The following is a 20,687-nucleotide window of genomic DNA, read 5'->3' as shown; positions in this document are numbered from 1 at the left end:
GTACTCACATATCAATATTGAGATTCAATATTGCAGGAAAGGTACGTAAACGCACCGGAGATGATAAACACTATATTGACCTCACGAGCATACCCATGAACCATACTCAATCACCTCCATAGCTATAACCCATAATTTCCTTAATCCTATCCCACTCGAAAAAAAACTTCGAAATCACTCGGACAGCACTCCGTCGTAATATTTTATGTATACTAATAATATCTTGAGATAATACGGAGTAAATATATATATGTAAATCGATTGAGAGAGTTTAGAGAAAACTATTTTCAAGTTTCTATGAAATAATGAAACCTATTGAATTCTATTTATAATAGATTTTTGAATTATTAAAGTGAATTATTAAAGTATGAATTATTAAAGTGAATTATTAAAGTATGAATTATTAAAGTGAATTATTAAAGTATGAATTATTAAAGTGAATTATTAAAGTATGAATTATTAAAGTGAATTATTAAAGTATGAATTATTAAAGTTAAAGTAAAGTAAAAATAAAGTAAAGGTAAAGTTTAAGTATAGTAAAAGTATAAAACTATGTACGTATTATACGCTTATAAATATATATAATATTAATTTAAATCGTTATATATATTTAATAAAATAAAATATAAATATCGTTATCTTTATCATACTAGTTAAGTAATGAGTTGTCAAAAGTGGTTCTAGATATTTATAAAAGTTATATACGTTTTAATAATAAAGTTCTTTTTAAACTGATAACGTTTTTGTACGTTTGAAACTAAATAGATCAATCGAGTCTTTATGAGATTCAATCTTCCACTATCCTTTATCTAGTTCTCAATGATTGACAATTTGTTCTTATTTATAAATTACTTTACCATTTTCCGAATATTGTTAAAATGGAAAGATTTCTCAAATCAACGTGGGCCTTTCAACAGAGACTTGTAATCATAATTTAATATATCTGATAATTCAATCATTTGATCTTATCTTCTAATTCCATTGATAAACATTTTGAAACAGATACAATCATATAAAATATTTAATCTAATATTTTGTTTACGTTTCAAGTTATAATATATATACACATATACATATATAATCATATTCATTTAATGGTTCGTGAATCGTTGGAACTTGGTCGAGGTTGAATGAATGTATGAACATAGTTTAAAATTCTTGAAATTTAACTTAACAAATATTGCTTATTGTGTCGGAAACATATAAAGATTAAAGTTTAAATTTGGTTGGAAATTTCCGGGTTGTCACAAAAACATCCGGTGAAAGATGAGATGCAATACAGAACACTGGTTTCTAGCTGGATACATCAAACATTCAAGCCTTTAGTGGGTATGAAAACTTACTGATAAAGCCTAAAACACCACCATATTGATAAAAACATGGTCCTGCAATTTTCATTGACATTACATTAAACACCTGGTGTGCATTCAAAACGCCATAATATTATGATTTTTGAAAATACACTAATATATAATTTCAACACAATAAATCAGAACATGTGAAACCAGAAAATGAAAAAAAATTATCACGATCCTCTTATATAATTTTACTTGATTGAATCCAAGGTTTGTTGAACTATCTGTAACTAAAAGTTGTTTAACAGTAAATCAAAATACCACAGGTAAACACAAAATCGTACCACTTTATAAAATTGTTTACACAAAAGTGATTGAGTGTATGTGAAACAAAATCAGAAATAAAACTAATAATGTCGTTACTTTACCTGTTCTTCGTATCAACGGTAGTATGATCGACATAATTTAACGATTTCATTATAGGCTTTCGAATAGGTGCACTATTCCGATTACATACCGTTAACAGAGGATCAGCCTCCATTTGTTCAACTGTAGAAACCCTAGCTTTTTTTACGGAGAATACTAACGACGTTTCAGCGTGTGGTAGCGTCTATGTGTTTATTTTGTATTGATCATTACTGTCGTAGTTCATTTGTTGGTAGATGGGGTTTAAACTTATTTTGTTATAAGGCCTGTAATAGAGCTAGGGTTTTCAGAGATGGTGTATTGTGTAGAACAAAGTGGATCCCTAATTTTGAAACCCTTAGAAATTTGCCCGACCCTTTTATTTTGTATTAGGGTAGTTTCGTAATCAAACAATTCAATGCTAGGATTATGTAGAAAGATTAGGAGAAAATTAAGGGTCTATATCATTGATAATTAATTTAATTAATGGATGGCTAAGATTAGTTTTGCTATCTAAAATGACCAATTTTAGCTTTTGTTATCTATAGTTAATATTAAAATGCTATAATGATGATGTCATTATTAGCCTAATTACTTTGTTAAGACAAAATCAAAAAGAAAAAGAAAACAATCTAACCATGGTGGGTGATGTCATTAACCTAATAATTTTAAATTAAAATTAAATCTTATTTATTAATTATATTATTTTAATTAAATCCTATTAATAATTATTTTAATTATTAAAATTAAATAATTTTGAATTATTTTAATTAATTATTTTGAATTGAGTACGAGAATGTATAAAAGCTAGACAGAAGAAATCAATTCTAAATTTATATTTTAATTTACACTTTTAAAATAAAATAACAACTAATATTATCTCTTATGACTGGATGTGAATTGTTTAATATGTATTTTAGGTGTTTGATGAAATGTCCAGCCGATGAATTTCTTAGTTGGACTATGTGGTTTCACGGGTCATTAAACTAAATAACTTTATCATTTATGTTCACTTAATACCTAAAACATATCATTAAAATGTTTCGTTTAAACAAACCTGTAATTTCACGGGTCATTTCACTAGTTATATATAGAATAGATAGATAGATAGATAGATACTACTCTATACTATATGGATTTTAAATTAGCTATAATGATTAAGGATCTCGAAAATATTAATTTGATTTACCCAATGAAGAGCCAATAGAGATTAATGCACACTCCTCAAGAGACGTTTCAGTTTTCAATAATGTTAATTTCTTTCAACTTTTGTTTCTGTCAAATCGTTATATGAACCATTTGATTTTTTTTCTTCCAGAAATTAAGGGTCTAGATCATTGATAATTAATTTAATGGATGGCTAAGATTAGTTTTGCTATCTAAAATGATCTATTTTAATTTTTGTTATTATATATAGAATAGATAAATATTAGTATCAATATAATATATAATATAATATAATTTATTTTAATATATTAAAATAAATCTATTTATAGTTTCTATTATATTGCTAAAATGATGATGTCATTATTAGGCTAATTCCTTTATTAAGAAAAAATCAAAAAGAAAAAGAAAAAAATCTAAGCATGGTGGATGATGTCATTAATCTAAATAATTTTTAATTAAAACTTAATCTTATTAATTAATTATTATTATTAAATCTTATTAATAATTATAATTATTTTAATTATTAAAATTAAATTATTTTAAATTAATTTAATTAATTATTTATAAAAGTTAGGCAGAAGGAAACCAATTCTACATTTATATTTTAATTTACACTCTTAAAATAAAATGACAACCAATATTATCTCTTATGATTGGATGTGGATTGTTAAATATGCATTTTAGGTGTTTGATGAAATGTTCAGCTTGCGAGTTTTTTAGTCGAACTATGTGGTTCTACGGGTCATTAAACTAAATAACTTTAGCATTTACGTTCACTTAATATCTATCATTAAACTGTTTCGTTTAAACGAACCCGTGATTTCACGGGTGATTTCACTAGTTAGTTAATTTATATGTCTTTTAAGTAAACCCGTGATTTCACGGGTCTTTGACTAGTATTAATATTAATTAATATTAAATTACTGTTGTTATTGTTTTTGTCACTAGTATTATTTAATAAAATAATTAATAATAATTATTATAATTATAATTAATAATTATAATTAATGAGTAATTAATAATTTTAATAATTAATAATAATAATAAATAGATAATATTAATTAATTTCATAATTCATAAGTCAGCACCCACAAGTCGTAACTGAGACATACCAAAGAAACAATAAAGAACCTCTAAACCTCTCTGAAAACCACCACTACGACCGCCGGCTAACTACCGGCGATTTCAAATCTCCATTCCTTCCGCCATCGAAGGTATTATCGATTTCTGTTTGAAATTCAATTATCGATTCACAATTTCATTAGTTTATATTTGTCACTATATTCTCTTAATTTTGCCCCAATTTCTTTATTTTATACGAAAACTAAAATTATACATTGATTACATCATCGATCTATAAATCGATCTAGCATAATTAACGGTTTTTATTCTTAATCGAACTTGATGTACACCAGAGTTGTATAATTTCGCCCATGGTTAATTAGTGCTTTTATTAGGGGTTGTGCTTGGAATCTCATTTTGTTTCAGATCCAAATCTGTTACTTTATGTAAAGTGGTGACATGGATAGTTTATGGTTGATAAGATGTCTAAAAGGTGTTAACTTTTGAGGGTACAAGTTTATGTGATTCTTGTAAGAGTTGGCAAACAGATAGTTGTTTACTGATTGATATTACCTTATTACCTGTAATACACAAAACATTCTATGGATATAAATATGTGTGTATGACTGTATGCAAGGTTGCAAAATTCGCTATTCGGAGATTAATCGGTTAGAACTTTGGAAGGAGTTATCGGAAATTCGGGGATTAATCGGATTGTACATTATACATATAAATATTAAATTTCAAAAATTATATGTGTATATATAGAAGAAAACCATAAACATAAACATAAACTTTAACATAATTGTCTAAAATTGTTCATTTTGTTCAAAAACTCTAAAGTTTTAGTTTAAATTCGATTACCAAATTCGATTTGAACTCATCAATCGACGTTGACTGATTAATTAAACGGATTTTGCAAAAACGAAACGGATTGTTCTTAAAAATGAGTAATCGGGGATTAAGCGGCGAGTAATTGGGTTTTTTACAACAGTGACTGTATGCATATATCGTCATACATACAGTCACACTGTCAAAAAAAAGGAAAAAAAAACTGTATGTATATATATTCTGACATTGTTTAAAATGTTTGTTGCAGACTATACCTGTAATTATCTAGCAAGAAACTTTAAGTTTGTCTGGATTTTTACTAAAATCACTTGCTTTTGACAATGAAGAGCGGTGAACGAGCTGTGAATATTGCACTAGCAGGTTCTGTTACCTTTTTTTCCCTTTTTTTTTTTTTTTTAAATTATCGTCTGTTTGTGATTATGTGAGAACTTATTTACCATACTATGTTGATTTTTATAGGTTTGACACTGCTACCGCTAGTTATGAAGGTAGACCCAAACTTGAATGTCATATTGACTGCAAGCCTCACAGTTTTTGTAGGTTGTTACCGTTCTGTAAAGCCTACACCTCCTACTGTAAGTGTAAATTTTTCATATTTTACATTTTTTTCAATTTTTGCACTTTTGTGTTTCACATGTAGTCTTATTACCTGTATCTATTTGTGCAGGAGACAATGTCAAATGCACATGCTATGCGTTTCCCTTTAGTTGGCAGTGCAATGCTTATGTCTTTGTTCTTGCTCTTTAAGTTCCTATCTAAAGACTTGGTTAATGCTGTCCTTACATCATACTTCTTTGTACTTGGCATCCTCGCACTTTCGTATGTTACCTTTTGTATCGATATACGTAAATTAATTAATATTTATCGAATCCTACTCATTACTTTTCTCTTTCTTTAAAACTTTTACTGTAGGGCAACTCTCTTACCTGCAATTAGCCGTTTTTTACCAACCAAGTGGAATGAAGACGTTATTCATTGGAAGTTCCCGTATTTTCAGTGTATACATTCTTCATCCAAGAAATTTGATGTTATAGTATATGTTTTACATGCTCATGTCTTGTAAATATTTTTATCATATTCTGTTTTTTAATGATGTTGTTTAATTATCTAACATGTTTATTTAAAACTATCATACAGCTATGGATGTTGAGTTTACAAGGTCTCAAGTTATTGCTTCAATTCCCGGAACCTTTTTTTGTGTGTGGTATGTTGCACAGAAGCATTGGCTGGCTAACAATATTTTGGGTCTTGCATTCTGCATTCAGGTTTGATAATTCTACTTCATTTTTTTTTAAAAGAGCACATAATTTTTATTATGTTTGTTTTTAGGAAATGACCTTATTTAATTTTGTATCGACGTTGCCTTCATTTGATAAATTCAAGATATGAAACAACTAAGTGTTTATTGCTTTGTAATTACCAAATTGTTTCATTTATTATGGGCATCAAAGGCAATGTACAATGAATTTCAAGCATGTGTAAATGAGTACATAACACTGTTAGTTTTTTTATTTGCTACAATTTGCACATGAGCTCACTATGTAAGATTGTGAGTGTATGATTGTGTGTGCTCGATTCTTCACGTTTGAAACAAAGTGGGAAACTGAATAAATTGATTCATCTGCTTACTAATGTATGCTAACTTTCTACTTTACTTTGTTTTTTACTTTTATTAGTGTTTTTTTCCTTTCTGAAGTATCTAATTATATTTATACTATTTCTGCACGTTTTAGGGAATTGAAATGCTTTCCCTAGGCTCATTCAAGACTGGTGCCATTTTACTGGTAAGGAAGGTCTTTTTGGATAAAATCATGATGTGACTGTTGTTAAACATGTGATTTATCCCGTTGATACCTTGATTTTAATCTGCAGGGTGGACTTTTTTTCTATGATATATTCTGGGTTTTCTTTACCCCTGTGATGGTCAGCGTTGCTAAATCATTTGATGCACCTATTAAGGTATAGTATCAATATGGTTTTTATCATATTTTGATGTTTTATTTCAACTCAACTTGTTTCTGATTATTTTGCAGCTTCTGTTCCCTACTAGAGATGCTGTACGCCAATTTTCTATGCTTGGTTTAGGTGATATTGTAATTCCAGGTACGCCATTTGTTACCGGCTGATATATCATTGATATACCCTTTTTGTGTGATTCTGAGCATTGTGTGGGCCCCTATTTTCAGGCATTTTTGTAGCTTTGGCATTGAGATTTGACGTATCAAGAGGAAGCAAGAGTAACTACTTTAAGAGTGCTTTCACGGGGTATGCAGTTGGTGTGATCCTTACAATTGTTGTCATGAACTGGTTTCAAGCTGCACAGGTTGGTATTTTGTAGTCATGTTGAATATAATCGGATTTCACCTTTTTTAAAATGGAAATTCTATGTATATTGATATTGACTTTTGTTTCAGCCTGCTCTGTTATACATCGTACCTGCGGTTATTGGGTTCTTGGCTGCACATGGCTTATGGAATGGGGAAGTGAAAGCGGTAAGCCTTCTTATATACATGAGAAATGTTTTTGGGTCAAAAAGTGGGTTTTGGGTTAAAATGGGTTTCGGGTCAAAAAGTGTTCTTAGTACTTACGTAAAGGAGTCGGGCCTGTACGGGTTAATATTTTTATTACAAACTCTAATTGCATAATATCCTAATTCCAAAAATACCCAACTCCTTTATATAGGTGTATTTTGAATTAAAGCGATTTGAAGGAACATGCTTTAAAATACACTTTATATGAGTTTTGGCATATCCTCATTTTAAGGGTTTTTTATTTTATTTTTTATTTTTAATATTATACTTTCCTCCGTTCATTCTTTTACTTGTTTATTTTGTAACTGCTAACCAGTGGCGGATCCAGAATTTTTTTTCACCGGGGGCGAATTTTTTTTTAAAATGTAGGGAATTTTTTTGTGTGCAAAATATAGAGTTTTTTGAGCAAAATTTGAAGGTTTTTGGGCAAAATACGAAGGTTTTGGGGCAAAATATGAAGGGTTTGGGGCAAAAAATTTTTTCCACCGGGGGCAAAATCGAAAAACCGAAAAAATTTACACTAAAATTTCGAAATCCACCGGGGGCGGGCGCCCCCCCTCTTAATACACTGGATCCGCCAGTGCTGCTAACTATATCTGTATTATATTCTAATATGATGGTGTGTGCCTGTGGCAGTTACTGGATTTTGATGAGTCAAAAAAAGCTATTGGTGGTGCCGGTGATAACGATGAAACTACAAGCAAAAAACTAGAATGACCTGAAATCTGGCTTACAAAATATAGTCATTGACAGTAGGAGGAAACCTTGCTTTTTAATCTTTTTCTTTTATACTTGTATTGTCATTGTAACTCCAATATTTTTTGTTAACTTATGCAAAGTGGATTTTGGAGTTAAACTTTTTTTCCCTGGTATTGGAGCTCTAGCCTTTAAATACGCTAGCTAGCGTTTGTGTCTAATAGAAGTTGAAGAGTAGATAACTGATAGATAGGTTAACAGTCTTACACGGTCTAAAGATCGATCGGGAATTTATCTCTGTCTCTTTTCTTGAAGAAGACTCCCATTACGAGTCGAGAGATAGATAAATAGACACATCTCATTTGATTTCAGCTTTCTCCAGACCTCGGGGAAAAAGCATGAAAAAAAGGAACAGACCTTCAATAGTTATGTGGGCACGATTGGGTTGAATATATCCCTTTAGAGTCTAGCCGTCTAGACATACTCATGTTTTGCTAGATCAGTAAACCAGCCCATACCCAACGAATGTATGGCTACACCCAATCTAAAACTCTAAATGACAAAATCTATTGTAGCAAATTAGGCAGGTATCAAGCTAATTGAATAAACCATCTCAAAATAGCTCAGTAGTTAAGGCCTCTGAGTTTCTCCCAACAGCTCAGATGCTCAGTTCAAATCCCACAGTAAGCATTGTTTTAAGTGGTCATAGAAAAAAGTAGGATACTCGGATAGCCTCGGTTAAAAATACTTAATATTAAAACTTCTCCCATAGTCCGAGTAGAAAGAAATCTTATCGAAAACAGTCATAGGATACCCGAATAAGCCTCGGTTAAAAATTATTTAACATTCTCCTTCTCCGGTAGTTTGAGAATAAAAACTTGTTGCTTTACCTATTTGAATACAAATTTGGATGCGGCGTTTACAATATGTAATCTTGTTAGTTATGGCAGTGTTAACATTTATGAATCTGTCAACATCTATGAATCTGGCTGTATACTTGTGGTTTTAGTCATAAAGTGTATCACAAGTACTTACAGACAAATAGTAACGTCGAAAAAATAGGGGAAAATAATACTAGTTTTTCAGGCTCCCAGTTCTTACTCAAGATGCTCGGATCCAGAAATCTGTAACACTGAGGGCAATTTTTTTTGTACAACAATAACTATAAAATCCAAATAGAAAACAACTTACATATAGTAAAAGTGCACGAAACAACTTATCGATGAGCTTTTGGGCTGTGTTATTGTGAGCAAAATATAATAATCCAAAATTTTACTCTTAAATTTCCTGGCCCATTGGGGACGGATGCCCCCTATCCAAAGCTACTTCCGCCCCTGCTCGGATCAGATGTCACACTGTGTGATGTATTAGGTGTTATGAACGATCTGAACTTAAAGTATATGAATCCAAAAGGAATAATACTTGTGACTACGAAAGGAATAATTTTTGTAACTAGGTACCATGTAAACTAACATTGTATTTACAAAAGGCCTTAAAGTATATGAATCCAAAAGGAATAATACTTTGTAACTATACATTAATGAAAACTATTGCAAAGTAAAAGACTACACATCAAGAAAAAGTTTAGGATTTCATTAGTAATATCATACAAACTAGATTAGACTATTGTGTACTTTTTTCTAAGTGTAACTATACATCATTAAAAAACAAAGAAACAAACAAACCTAAAACGACGATGAGTATTTTCTTTTAGTTATATGTGTTGTATATGTATGAAAACGTGTTTTTCCGTTGCTAGCAAAACAAGAACATTGTTATCATCGATTTACCTTCACAAGAGATAAGATATGCCTAATTCACTATATCTAAGCCCACGACACCCCCCCCCCCAAAAAAATTTCTAAACCTAAATTTCTATTTCACTCTACGTTGTCACTTTCACAAAGTGCAAGTTATATCCCTACAAAAAGTATCATAAGTTTAAACTTTACCGACATCACATTTTGAGACAACTAGAAAGAGAGTCGACTATGGTTACCTTTCAAATGCGCTATTCGAAAGTAACTTGCACTTAAAAAAATTATTCATTTACCCGCTTATTAGTATATAGTGTAATAATATCTATCTATCTATGTATTTTATATATAATAACAAAACTAAAAATAGGTCATTTTAAAAAGTTAAATCTAATCTTAGTCAATCATTTAATTAGTAATCTAGACCATTAATTTTTACTTAATCTTGATTATGACTTCATAATCTTGGCTTTGATTTCTTTGAAAAAAACGCTCATTCACGAAGCCATCAACAGATTTTCTCTATCCAGGAACAAAATTAGGGTTGGTCTCCTCTACAAAAAATGACGGATTCTTTCGCTAAATCGATGAACGGATTCTTTGTTAATCTAGGAGATACTCTTCGCAGGTAACATCATGAATTTTTTTTGTTATTCCATTTAGTATTTTCTACAATAAGCGACGATTAGCTTTCTTCTAGACATTACGATTTGTTAATGTTTTTAGTTTTTTACTGAATCTTGCATTAAAAATCCTAATTTACAACAAAAACAAATCAACGTGAATGGTTTATTCAGAAGATGCGACTTGAATTCCGTTTTCATTCTATTTTAATTTCTTTTGTAGACGATCCATCACCATCGTAATCAGGATATGTATAACTAGCCTTTAAGAGCTCGTGCGTTGCACGGCAACTCTTAATCAATAACATTTGAAAACGTTAGTATTAAAGACTGATTAGGTTAGATGTATGATACAATTAATAACATTTGTATTGAAAGCAAATATATTGAAACGAATGATATTGTAAACGTTATTAATAAATACAATTACAATTTAACTATCAACTGTTCTTAGTCAATGTCATATACTCTATGTCGGAGTCCCCACAGTAGACATAGACAATAGCACTTAGAGCTTTGGTATAGTTAGAGGTAACAATTTCTCTTGGATATATCCGCTACCAAAATGGGTCAATATTTGTTGTGTTTGTTAGCTTTCACATTACTTGTCTTCACAAACGTCTTTTGTTCATCAAATTTGAAATTATAGTTAAAACACTACATCTTCCAAATTTCTCCAAGTTCTTATGCCATAATTGTGTCTGCTCAACCCAAACCCACCCATAATGACCTACACAAATACCTGAGAAAAGTTTTTATCAACTGTAAGCCTGTAGTTCACAAAGTTGCATAACCATTCTTATAAATGCTAGTTTGCAGATCCATACAAAAAGCTTCTTAAAAAAATACAATAACCAAAAAAAGTACAAGTAGACAACAACAACAAAACCATTCGTTTTAAGTTGGCCGTTTTTAAAAATAAAAAAAAATGCACTCATAAGCAAAGTTAAGTATTAGCAAAATTAATTTAAAAAGTAAAAAACTAAAGAAGTCAATGGGCAGAAATGGTACCAATAAGAGTAAAAAATATGTGATATTATACATGTGAAATCACCATAACAATGACATGTCCATAACCATATAGCTCACCGTTGTTGTTAGCACTTGTGCATAGATAGATGAACTGTAACATTACAAACATGCAGAAAGAATTTGATTGAAAAAATGTATATGATATATACCATATATACATACTAACATACATAAGTATATTGACAAACGACTTACTTTTTTTTTTTTTTAACCTGGGTATCCAAACGGTCAACTTGACTAATCCCAGGGCGACTACTCGAAACGACTTACTTTTACTGCAAAGATCCGGATATTGACAGATTGGGGAAGGATTAAATTCAAAAGCTTCACCAATTCAACTGCATTTGTTCTAAACAACACAAATAAAGGTAAAGTTAGTGACAATTATTTTTAAGACACTGCTATCAAATTGTGACCAAAATTTAATGACGACCTTTTAATGGTAACTAAATAGCTTTATTAGTGATCAAATAATAAGTCGTCACTAATAAATGGTCACTAATGACCATTTTTCTTGTAGTGAAAAGGAAGCAATAAAAATAAGGTGAGACTCCCTGAAAATTCTTTTCTTTTTATACATAAATCCTACAACTTTTTGTTCAATATATTAGATTTTTATAAAAAAAATTATACAGTTCTTACAATCATATTTGACACAATGGCTATTCATAATTTATTGGACAAACTATTTGGGATCAACCCATGACCCGTTTCGACACGTTACAAAACCCAACCCAACTTGAGACATTTAAAAATCTGGCATATTTGACCCATGATCCAATTCAACCCAAAACCGTTTTGACCCGTTAACCAAACCCAACCTGACCCGTTTGCCAGATATACTCGTTACCCAACCCGCTACATAAACTGATTTCATCTCAGCTTAGCTAATCAATACTACATGAAAGTATCTGTAATCCAGCATAAACATGATGTGAACTGTCAATATCCCATGAACATGACCAAGCAGGAACCTGAAGTAAATGGCAACCACCATGGATCACATTCAAAAATAAAACAGAGTGCACAATCTAAAACACACTTATGGAAACTTAAGAGTATAAAAAACTTAAGAACGACATTTCATGCAAGCATTTAAAGAAACCAACAAATCTTTTCTCTACTATAAAACACAAAATCTACCAGAAATACTTATGTTTCTCTATAACAGATCACAACATGAGTACAGAACACTCAATAAATTTACATATAAAAAGAAAAAGACAAGATTTTACTTGCAAATCAAAGGTGAGAACAGTGTTGTTGCTTTCGGTACTAAAAACAATATAAAAAACCAGACATTAAATAAGGAAAAGGAAACAGTGATAAGTAATATTTAAGTTTGACAGATACAAAAGAAAATCACCTGACAACTGGTAACTTTTTCCCTAAAGAAGTAAGAAGTGCAAGCTTGCTGCAAGGTTTAACACAAAGGGACCTAACAGCTTTTGTATTTGTGGGACGTTGCATATCTTCTCTATCATTTAGATCTACCAAACTTATCTGCACAATACCATGAATAGTGGATAATATACTTTTGGGACAAAATAAATTGATGTTCATTTTAAGGTTTTGGTTAGTATGTCAGTTCTTCCTATTCCATTAAGTCTTCGAGCAACCATTATCAAAATATCGACCGCCATCTACCCGATACTCTCCCTAGGGTAAGATAATAATCAGAAGTCAGATAGTTGGTGTGGAAATAAGTATAATAACAACCAAAAATATAGAAGATACACAAAATGTGATAGATTCAATAAACAAATTATCTCCTAATTTCACAGTATCATTGATGATTCATAGTTACCTTTTGTAATTCTGTGACAACCAACAGAAAGCCGTGATGCATAAAGTACTCCTAACATCTTTCGTTGTGCATCTTCTATTGCATTGAGGACACTGGCAAAAGAAGATCAAGATACAATTAGTTATGCAGATTTAAACGTTACATAACTGATGATAAACGAACCTTTATAGAACTTCGGCTTTGTCGAAGCCACTTAGTGATTCATTTTAATCCAAATATGTGCCCACAGGGAAGACAACTGCGGTCATCATGCAAACAGAAACAGTTAGATTCATTCGCCTAAATCACATATACTTGTCACAGGTTATGATTATGACTATTAAATAATATAAATGATGAATGAGGGTAATTAATACCTAATTTGATGTTATCCAACATTAGTCCAAGCTTCCATACAAATTGGACAGTATAAACCATCAATCTCGAGGCCGTTATTATTATTATCATTCGAATTAGAATTAGGATTAAAATCATTACTATCGACCTGACTCTTTAATTTGTTGTTTGAATCATCAATCGCCTGCACCTGTGAAATGCCTGTCCGCCGTGAAACCCTAACTAACGAATCCAACTCAGTTTCTTCCGATTCATCCTCACTTTCTTCTTCAGATTCTTCCTCTTCGTCAGTTTCATCGTCTTCTTCAGTTTCTTCTTCTTCGTCTTCAATTTCAATCACTCCGTAGTCATCATCCTCATCCATCCTTTAACTTACAAATTTCAGTAATCAATTAAATTATTGAACTGAAAATAACTATCAACTGATTCGCCCACACGCACAAACCTTTAATCTTTTTACCTTTAATCAAAAGATTGATCTATGTTCGTAACAAAAAGGAAATAAAAAAAATGTTGAAGGGTTTCTTTTTCGCACACACAATGGAGGGAAATAGGAGCCATAATCGGTACCAATTCTGATTTTCTGAAAAACTGTATGAGTTTTTAGTGGCGGCGACGTTTCCGACCGTTTTTATTTAACAGGAGATATTATACAAAATTTATACCATTAGGTGCGTAAAATTGTAACGAATAAATTAGTTGTAGTGGCGTGATCGATTATGGCAGTCGGCGGCCATATTTTCCGGCGTAAAGGTTGTGGGTTTAAGAATTTAGGAGAAAGAGGACTATGGTAGTTATAGGAGAGATACCATAGGAGAGAGGTTGTTCATTTTGACTGTTTATATTTTTTCTATTTCTGTAACTTAATATAGGAGAGAGGATGTAATGGGCCACGTGCTTTATAGTGGTTACGTTTGAAAAAATTGAACAACCAATTGTTGTTTGACAAGTGTATATAAAAGCAGCTTTATAATGGTTGATCGACACGTCAGCATTAACTTTATGCTTAAGTGTAGAGAAGATTTGTATATTAACCTACTTAGATTTATGAGCCCGTACGTTGCACGGGGACTTATTCGCAAACATTATTGGTTTTTAAACTTATATATGAAATAACGATATTATAAGAAAAGTGACAAAAGTATTGTTATGGTTGAATTAGTAAAATATGTTTTTGTAAACAACACACATTAGTAAAAATTTGATAAATAATAGTTTATACATAGATTTTAAGAACCCGTGAGTTGAACGACAGCTATAAAAAATAGTTCTCCTAACATAATTATGTCATTGTGTAAAGCACATGATATAGAAAATAATGTGGACAACATCAATATTGTTAATAATGAATCAAACTCTATTTTTAGTAATATACATATAATGATTCCCAATAGTGTCTTTTCATGTTTAAAACAAACAGTAGATAAACTACTCTATATTTGCTTCAGTCATATATCCTTAAACCCATGAATATGTCTACCCATGACCTTTAAAATAGACTTGCAGCCAAATAGGCCTTCACTTTTCTTACCAAGAAATCTCACCATTCATAATTTAAAATGGAAAAAATTACACCGGTAGTACCTGTGGTTTGTACACTTTTGCACCGATACACCTAAACTTTTATTTTTGCATCGTAGATACCTGAGGTTTGATTGAATAACGTATGTGGTACCTCACACTAACAGCCATAAACTCTGTTAGCTTAAACCCTCACATGTGCACTGCATGTGAGGGTATTTTCGTCCCACCACCACCGCACACCTTCTGTTGACCTCACCGATCAACAACATATTCAACCTTCTGATCTCACCAACTGTATCAGGTCTCCTTCTTTACTCCTCATTATGCTTTACATAAATACAATTTTAGGGTTTCAATTTATTAAGGTAGATGATGATTTAGATTTAGAGATTTAATTAAATTAAATCCGAAATTAAGTCTAACAACCTCTAGATTAAGCAATTAAGGACCTACCGGATGTTTAAACTATCATCTATCTCTCTACAATCGCAGATAATTTTGCATGTAAATAACATGTGCATTTTTAGACAGTTTAGAAAGCTAATGAGCTTTAAGAAAATTATCAAATAATCATAGAGAATCTTCATTTTAAAATGGTAATTTAGTTAGTAGGGTGTTGTGATTCGAATTCCATTATCTTATTCGATTGAAGAATAGCTTCTAAAACTCACACTTGAAGAAGGCGAGTTCAAATAATCGAAAGTCAATTGATTGTTTTCTGATTGAAAGAAACCAACTTCAGTTTCCTTCCTTTTGAATGATTATGTGCATAGTTCATGATTAAATGTGTTGTTACTCGTTTTTGCTACAACAGTCTTAATCATCGTTTCATATCTGTAGCAATTAATTTAGAAACAAGTTTTGCTCGAGACTGTATAGTGTTGTAGCAATTAATTTAGAAACAAGTTTTGCTCGAGACTTGTTAAGGTCAACCGATTTGACCCTGAAAAAGCCGTCAACAAACATGATAGATTTTAACGATGATTGGGGCCCGGATAAGGTCCATACTTCCAAATTTACTATTTCATGGCCCAAAATTACAAAAATATCATCTATATAAGTCTCTATTTACCTTGAGTGCAGATGTGGTAAAGGCTATGCATGAAAATTTGAATCCAAGATTATGAAAATTGAACATTTGGAATTTGAAGTGATATTATAAATGGATTTGGAGTATTTGTTCTTTTTTATATTGTGGTAGAACTTAATTTATTTGCTTACACCAATACGATAGTAACATACTAATATGTTAGCAGATGTAAACTGTGTTTTTATGTATATGGCATTACCTACATTTCATTTCATGAGTTATGTGTTAATTTGTAATTAAACACCCATCGTTAATCAGTAGTATGTTTAAAATTCTTTCATCGAGACTAGATAATACATAAGTTGATGGGACGAAAATACCCTCACATGCAGTGCACATGTGAGGGTTTAAGCTAACAGAGTTCATGGCTGTTAGTGTGAGGTACCACATACGTTATTCAATCAAACCTCAGGTATCAACGGTGCAAAAATAAAAGTTTAGGTGTATCGGTGCAAAAGTGTACAAACCACAGGTACTGTCGGCGTAATTTTTTCTTTAAAATGCTTGTAACCCTTGTTATATTGTTGTTGCCCTAATATCACCCCAATATTGCCACATGTACAAGTCTTTCAAACAATCTAAACACATTTCTACACAGCATCATTTCCCAACCTGGCCAATTTAACCTTTGAAGGTCAAAACATTACAAATATGCTCTTACAGAAAAAGAAAAAAAAAAAAAAAAAGAAAGAAGACACGATAATATTAGGGGTGTGCACCAATTAATTTCAAACCGAATAAACCGAATATCGAATCGAATCCAAACCAAAAAAAACCAAACCGAATTTTTTAAACGGTTTTCGGATCGATCAAAACCGAAACCGAATTCGTAATTCGGTTTTTGGTTTGGTTTTTGGTTTTGAAAATTTTAAATTTGGTTAACCGAAAACCGAATTAAAAACCGAATTCAAATTAATAACATTTTAAAACATATTTATAATTATAATATTTATATATTATATATTTATATTATATTTGATGTATTATTACATTTTTATTAAACAATAAACATGTTTTATACCTTATATACTTAATTTAATTCCACAACCGTTATTCCTAATTTATATGCAAGTTTATGCTTGTTAGGATTTTTATTTTTAGTGATTTTCGGTTTTAACCGAAACCAAACCGAAATCAAATTCGTTTTTTGATTCGGTTTTGGTTATGGTTTTGATATTTAAATTTGGTTTCGGTTTGGTTTTTGGTTTTGATTTTATAAGTTTCAAAACCGAAAAAACCGAACCGAAAAACCAAAAACCGAACCGATGAACACCCCTACACGGTATGAGTTACTCAAATAGTTAATTTGAAGTAACTTAGTCAGATAAAAAATTTATAGAACCTGAGATATTGATCTTGTTGTAGAAGAATAACCAACTTACATAAGGTGAGTTTGTGATGCAAGGCATTAAAATTTACCGTCTTACAATACAATTTACCATGTTGCTCCTCCATAAATGATATTGTAGCAAGCACAACACAAATAAAAGACTAAAGACCACATGAACATATTAAGTAAGTAAATGGGTCAAAATAATGGCATGCATAAATTTGTGTATTAACTTACAAATCCTACAATTGGCTGAAAGCATTAATTTCAGGAGTGATTAAAGCATCATCACTTACATACACACTTCTTGCAACAGCCTGTAAACCTGTTAAACAACAACAAATATCCGCAATTAATCAGTTACCTAAACACCATTTAGTTGATGAACACTGAGCATATTCAATTAAAATTGGGGTTGAACATGGTCAAAACTTTAATGAACATAAATAAACATAGACTAAAGTAAATGAAGGATAAAGAAAATTTTAACTTTGCATTCATCTAGCAACTTTGCAGTAAGTCTAAAAAAAATACATATTCTATGCGTAAGTCTTAATTTTTTCTTTTTAGCACATTTGAGATATCTATCTATATTTATAATTAAAAGAGCAATTCAGTTCAAACATCTCTTCATTTATCTTGAAGCTCATTATGTATAAGATCACCTATCATATGCATAATATTAATTTACCTTTTAATAAGTGGATTATATTGGCTTTAACGACATACCATTAAGGAAAACTGGTGTTGGAAGTGGTGATTGTTCAAGCGATGTTGGAAGCGGCTTTCTTACTGGGAAAAATTGCTCTGAACCCTGTGATCGAACAAGGAGTCCCATGTGGCAGCAAAAATGTCAATCAATTCCATAGAGTTTGTAATCTCCTAAATCTGCAGTGGGGTAGATTGGGTGGTAATTATACTCCTACCAACTGGTTCAAAACTCTTAATATGGGTTAAGATTGCTAATTTGCCCATAACTTAAACCAATAAGATTTATGTAGATAAATAATGCAAATTAAGATGTTTAATAAGAACGTATTTAATATCTTTAAGGCATACTGGTCCAAAAGACATTGGAAAAAAATCATACCTCAGCATTTCGGTGGTACTTCTTGGACACTTTCAATGGTACTTCTTGGACACTTTCAATGGTACTTCTTGGACAATTTCAGTTTATTGTCTGCTCATTCTATAGAGTTATTTCAACGATATTGTCATTGCGTATCATGAAGAAACAGAGGTTAATATAGGCTCGTTATTATTCTTTCAAAATAAAACACAAACCACTGCACCAAACAACTATAACTATAAGATTGTACCTTCGATATCAAAACGGCCGAAGGGCCATGTTGATGAGCAGCAACTCTCATCTGTGGTGATAGCCAATGAGTATATCGGGTCGGTAAAAAGGACAGTTGCACCCACATGGACACCTGCAAATGTCCTCATATATGAATATAAAAGAATATAAGAAAATAAGTGTGGCAACAGCATTTCATTAACTCCTAAATTGATTATTAGATGGGTAAATAATACATGATCTAAATAAGACATATTTTCTCGTGAAAAACACAATGGACAACAAAGTGGACAACATACCAGAAGTGACAGCATAGCAAAAACTACTCACAATGCACAAGATAATGGGCAATATTGACTGAATCCAAAGATCCCATCAACTGCTCTATCATACTTGGAGTCAACCGTTGTATGAAGTGCAAGTGACCCACAACACATAGCTTCTTACATCTATTTTCACATAATCATATTTTGAAGGTCGCAATTGTACTTTTGTAAAATAAAGCCTATAACAATAACAAATATTACAAAATACTTTAAAAATCAAACAACAAAATACAAAACAAAAAAAGGGTTTAATGGATTTTGATTGAATTAACTAAATGCTTATCGGTTTCACAACTACTTTGAGATTCTATAACCATATCAAAATCACCATATAATGATGAGAAAAAAGGTTAAAACCGAAACGTTCCAAATGTATAAACCTCATTATAAAATATTTTTAAATAATAAGGTATACATATACCTATATACCTTCGAAACAACATGGCCATTTACTATAACGATACTATATGTATGATATGACCTAATCACCATAATCTGGGCAACAATCAAGAATAAAATTATGATGAAAAAGCATACCTATACCTATGATTAAAGCAACATCGATAAAATGACCAGAAAGTAATAGTAGTATTAGGCATCCCAATTTAAATTTAAGATTTCGAATTCTTCATATACAAAGGCATTTCAACAAATATAATATAATTAGGACAAACAAAAACCGTAAAAAGATTTACCAGTAACTGAAGAGATTTATACTTTCCTTGAATATCCATATATCAAATGCGTGTATCAATGATTTTTATCTCGTTATCACTTCTTCATGGTAACTTTGTAAAGCTTATTTAGTTGAGCATATGTAAAACAAAACAAAACAAAATATTTATTAACATGGTAAAAATAAAAATTAAAATAAAAATTAAAAATTCGAACAATAGTAAAAACTTTAAAGGAAACCATCCAATTATCACAACCTTACATTGAATCCCTTGATCATAGGTTACATATGTTCTTCACTGTCATATGTATAAAATGGAAAGAATTGGAGATAATAATCTCCATCATTCTTTTCACATCATGTGTCCGTTCAACACCAAACAAACTTGCAAAGATCAAATAATCTTTTAAAACCAAATCCCAACTAACAAATCAACATGAAAATGTACAGAAAGAAAAGCAGTAAATAGAAATAAAACTGAATCTAAGTTACCTTAAAAAAAAGATATTACTTTTGACGAACTTCGAGTAACTGCAAGAAATCTTGTAGTCCAAACCGTTAACCACAAAAACATATTCAATGTTAGCTAATTTATCACAAGATTCATCCGCCTTTAACAATTGGCCACTATCAGTTAAGCAATACATGTGCAACAAATCAAGATTTTTTTTTCCTTCTACAGTAGTACACAAAACACAACACTAATAAAACATCAAAAAGTACGAATATTTATAAATAAAGAATCAAAATGAAGAATGTCCAACAATTGATGTTAACAGATTGCATACATATAATTGATGTACAATAATAACAAAATTTAGTTTCATTCAAGCATTTCATCAAACACTTAATATGCAAGAAACAAAGAATCATTACAA

At 30.9% G+C, this 20,687-nt stretch overlaps 2 protein-coding genes across 5 annotated transcripts; one reads left to right on the top strand and one right to left on the bottom strand.

The window, feature by feature from the left end:
* The first annotated feature begins 3,957 nt into the window (after positions 1-3,957).
* LOC139866263 (signal peptide peptidase-like) lies at positions 3,958-8,184 on the top strand. The gene is made up of 12 exons (XM_071854450.1): positions 3,958-4,081; positions 5,029-5,141; positions 5,241-5,356; positions 5,449-5,600; positions 5,694-5,779; positions 5,919-6,046; positions 6,515-6,565; positions 6,654-6,740; positions 6,815-6,884; positions 6,968-7,104; positions 7,196-7,273; positions 7,949-8,184. The coding sequence occupies exons 2-12, from the start codon at positions 5,102-5,104 to the stop codon at positions 8,027-8,029; spliced, it is 1,026 nt and encodes a 341-aa protein (XP_071710551.1). The 5' UTR covers positions 3,958-4,081; positions 5,029-5,101; the 3' UTR covers positions 8,030-8,184.
* Positions 8,185-10,829: 2,645 nt separating this feature from the next.
* On the bottom strand, positions 10,830-14,387 carry LOC139866273 (uncharacterized). Of its 4 annotated transcripts, none has more exons than XM_071854464.1 (7): positions 13,584-14,387; positions 13,390-13,465; positions 13,228-13,319; positions 12,787-13,079; positions 11,691-11,769; positions 11,431-11,511; positions 10,830-11,130 (listed from the first exon to the last, which is right to left on the bottom strand). In XM_071854464.1, the coding sequence occupies exons 4-7, from the start codon at positions 12,981-12,983 to the stop codon at positions 11,119-11,121; spliced, it is 369 nt and encodes a 122-aa protein (XP_071710565.1). In that variant the 5' UTR covers positions 12,984-13,079; positions 13,228-13,319; positions 13,390-13,465; positions 13,584-14,387; the 3' UTR covers positions 10,830-11,118. The 4 variants fall into 4 exon arrangements, 3 of the variants coding, with proteins under 3 accessions (XP_071710565.1, XP_071710563.1, XP_071710564.1); XM_071854462.1 differs by having other exon boundaries at positions 11,478-11,511; XM_071854463.1 differs by having other exon boundaries at positions 11,478-11,511; positions 12,787-12,923.
* Positions 14,388-20,687: the final 6,300 nt, after the last annotated feature.

This window comes from Rutidosis leptorrhynchoides, chromosome 9, assembly GCF_046630445.1.
Source record: "Rutidosis leptorrhynchoides isolate AG116_Rl617_1_P2 chromosome 9, CSIRO_AGI_Rlap_v1, whole genome shotgun sequence".
NCBI classification, from domain to species: domain Eukaryota; kingdom Viridiplantae; phylum Streptophyta; class Magnoliopsida; order Asterales; family Asteraceae; genus Rutidosis; species Rutidosis leptorrhynchoides.
The sequence above is the reverse complement of the archived record's forward strand: the minus strand, read 5'-3'. Positions and strand labels throughout refer to the sequence as shown.

Coding starts and splice junctions, on each gene's coding strand:
- LOC139866263 (XM_071854450.1), top strand. CDS start 5,102: ATGAAGAGCGGTGAACGAGCTGTGAATATTGCACTAGCAG. Junction 6,047..6,514: donor GTCTTGCATTCTGCATTCAG/GTTTGATAATTC, acceptor TGCACGTTTTAG/GGAATTGAAATGCTTTCCCT. Junction 7,274..7,948: donor GGAATGGGGAAGTGAAAGCG/GTAAGCCTTCTT, acceptor TGCCTGTGGCAG/TTACTGGATTTTGATGAGTC.
- LOC139866273 (XM_071854462.1), bottom strand. CDS start 12,983: ATGAACATCAATTTATTTTGTCCCAAAAGTATATTATCCACTATTCAT. Junction 11,512..11,690: donor TCCGGATCTTTGCAGTAAAA/GTAAGTCGTTTC, acceptor GTAATGTTACAG/TTCATCTATCTATGCACAAG. Junction 11,131..11,477: donor CACAAGTGCTAACAACAACG/GTGAGCTATATG, acceptor AACTTTTCTCAG/GTATTTGTGTAGGTCATTAT.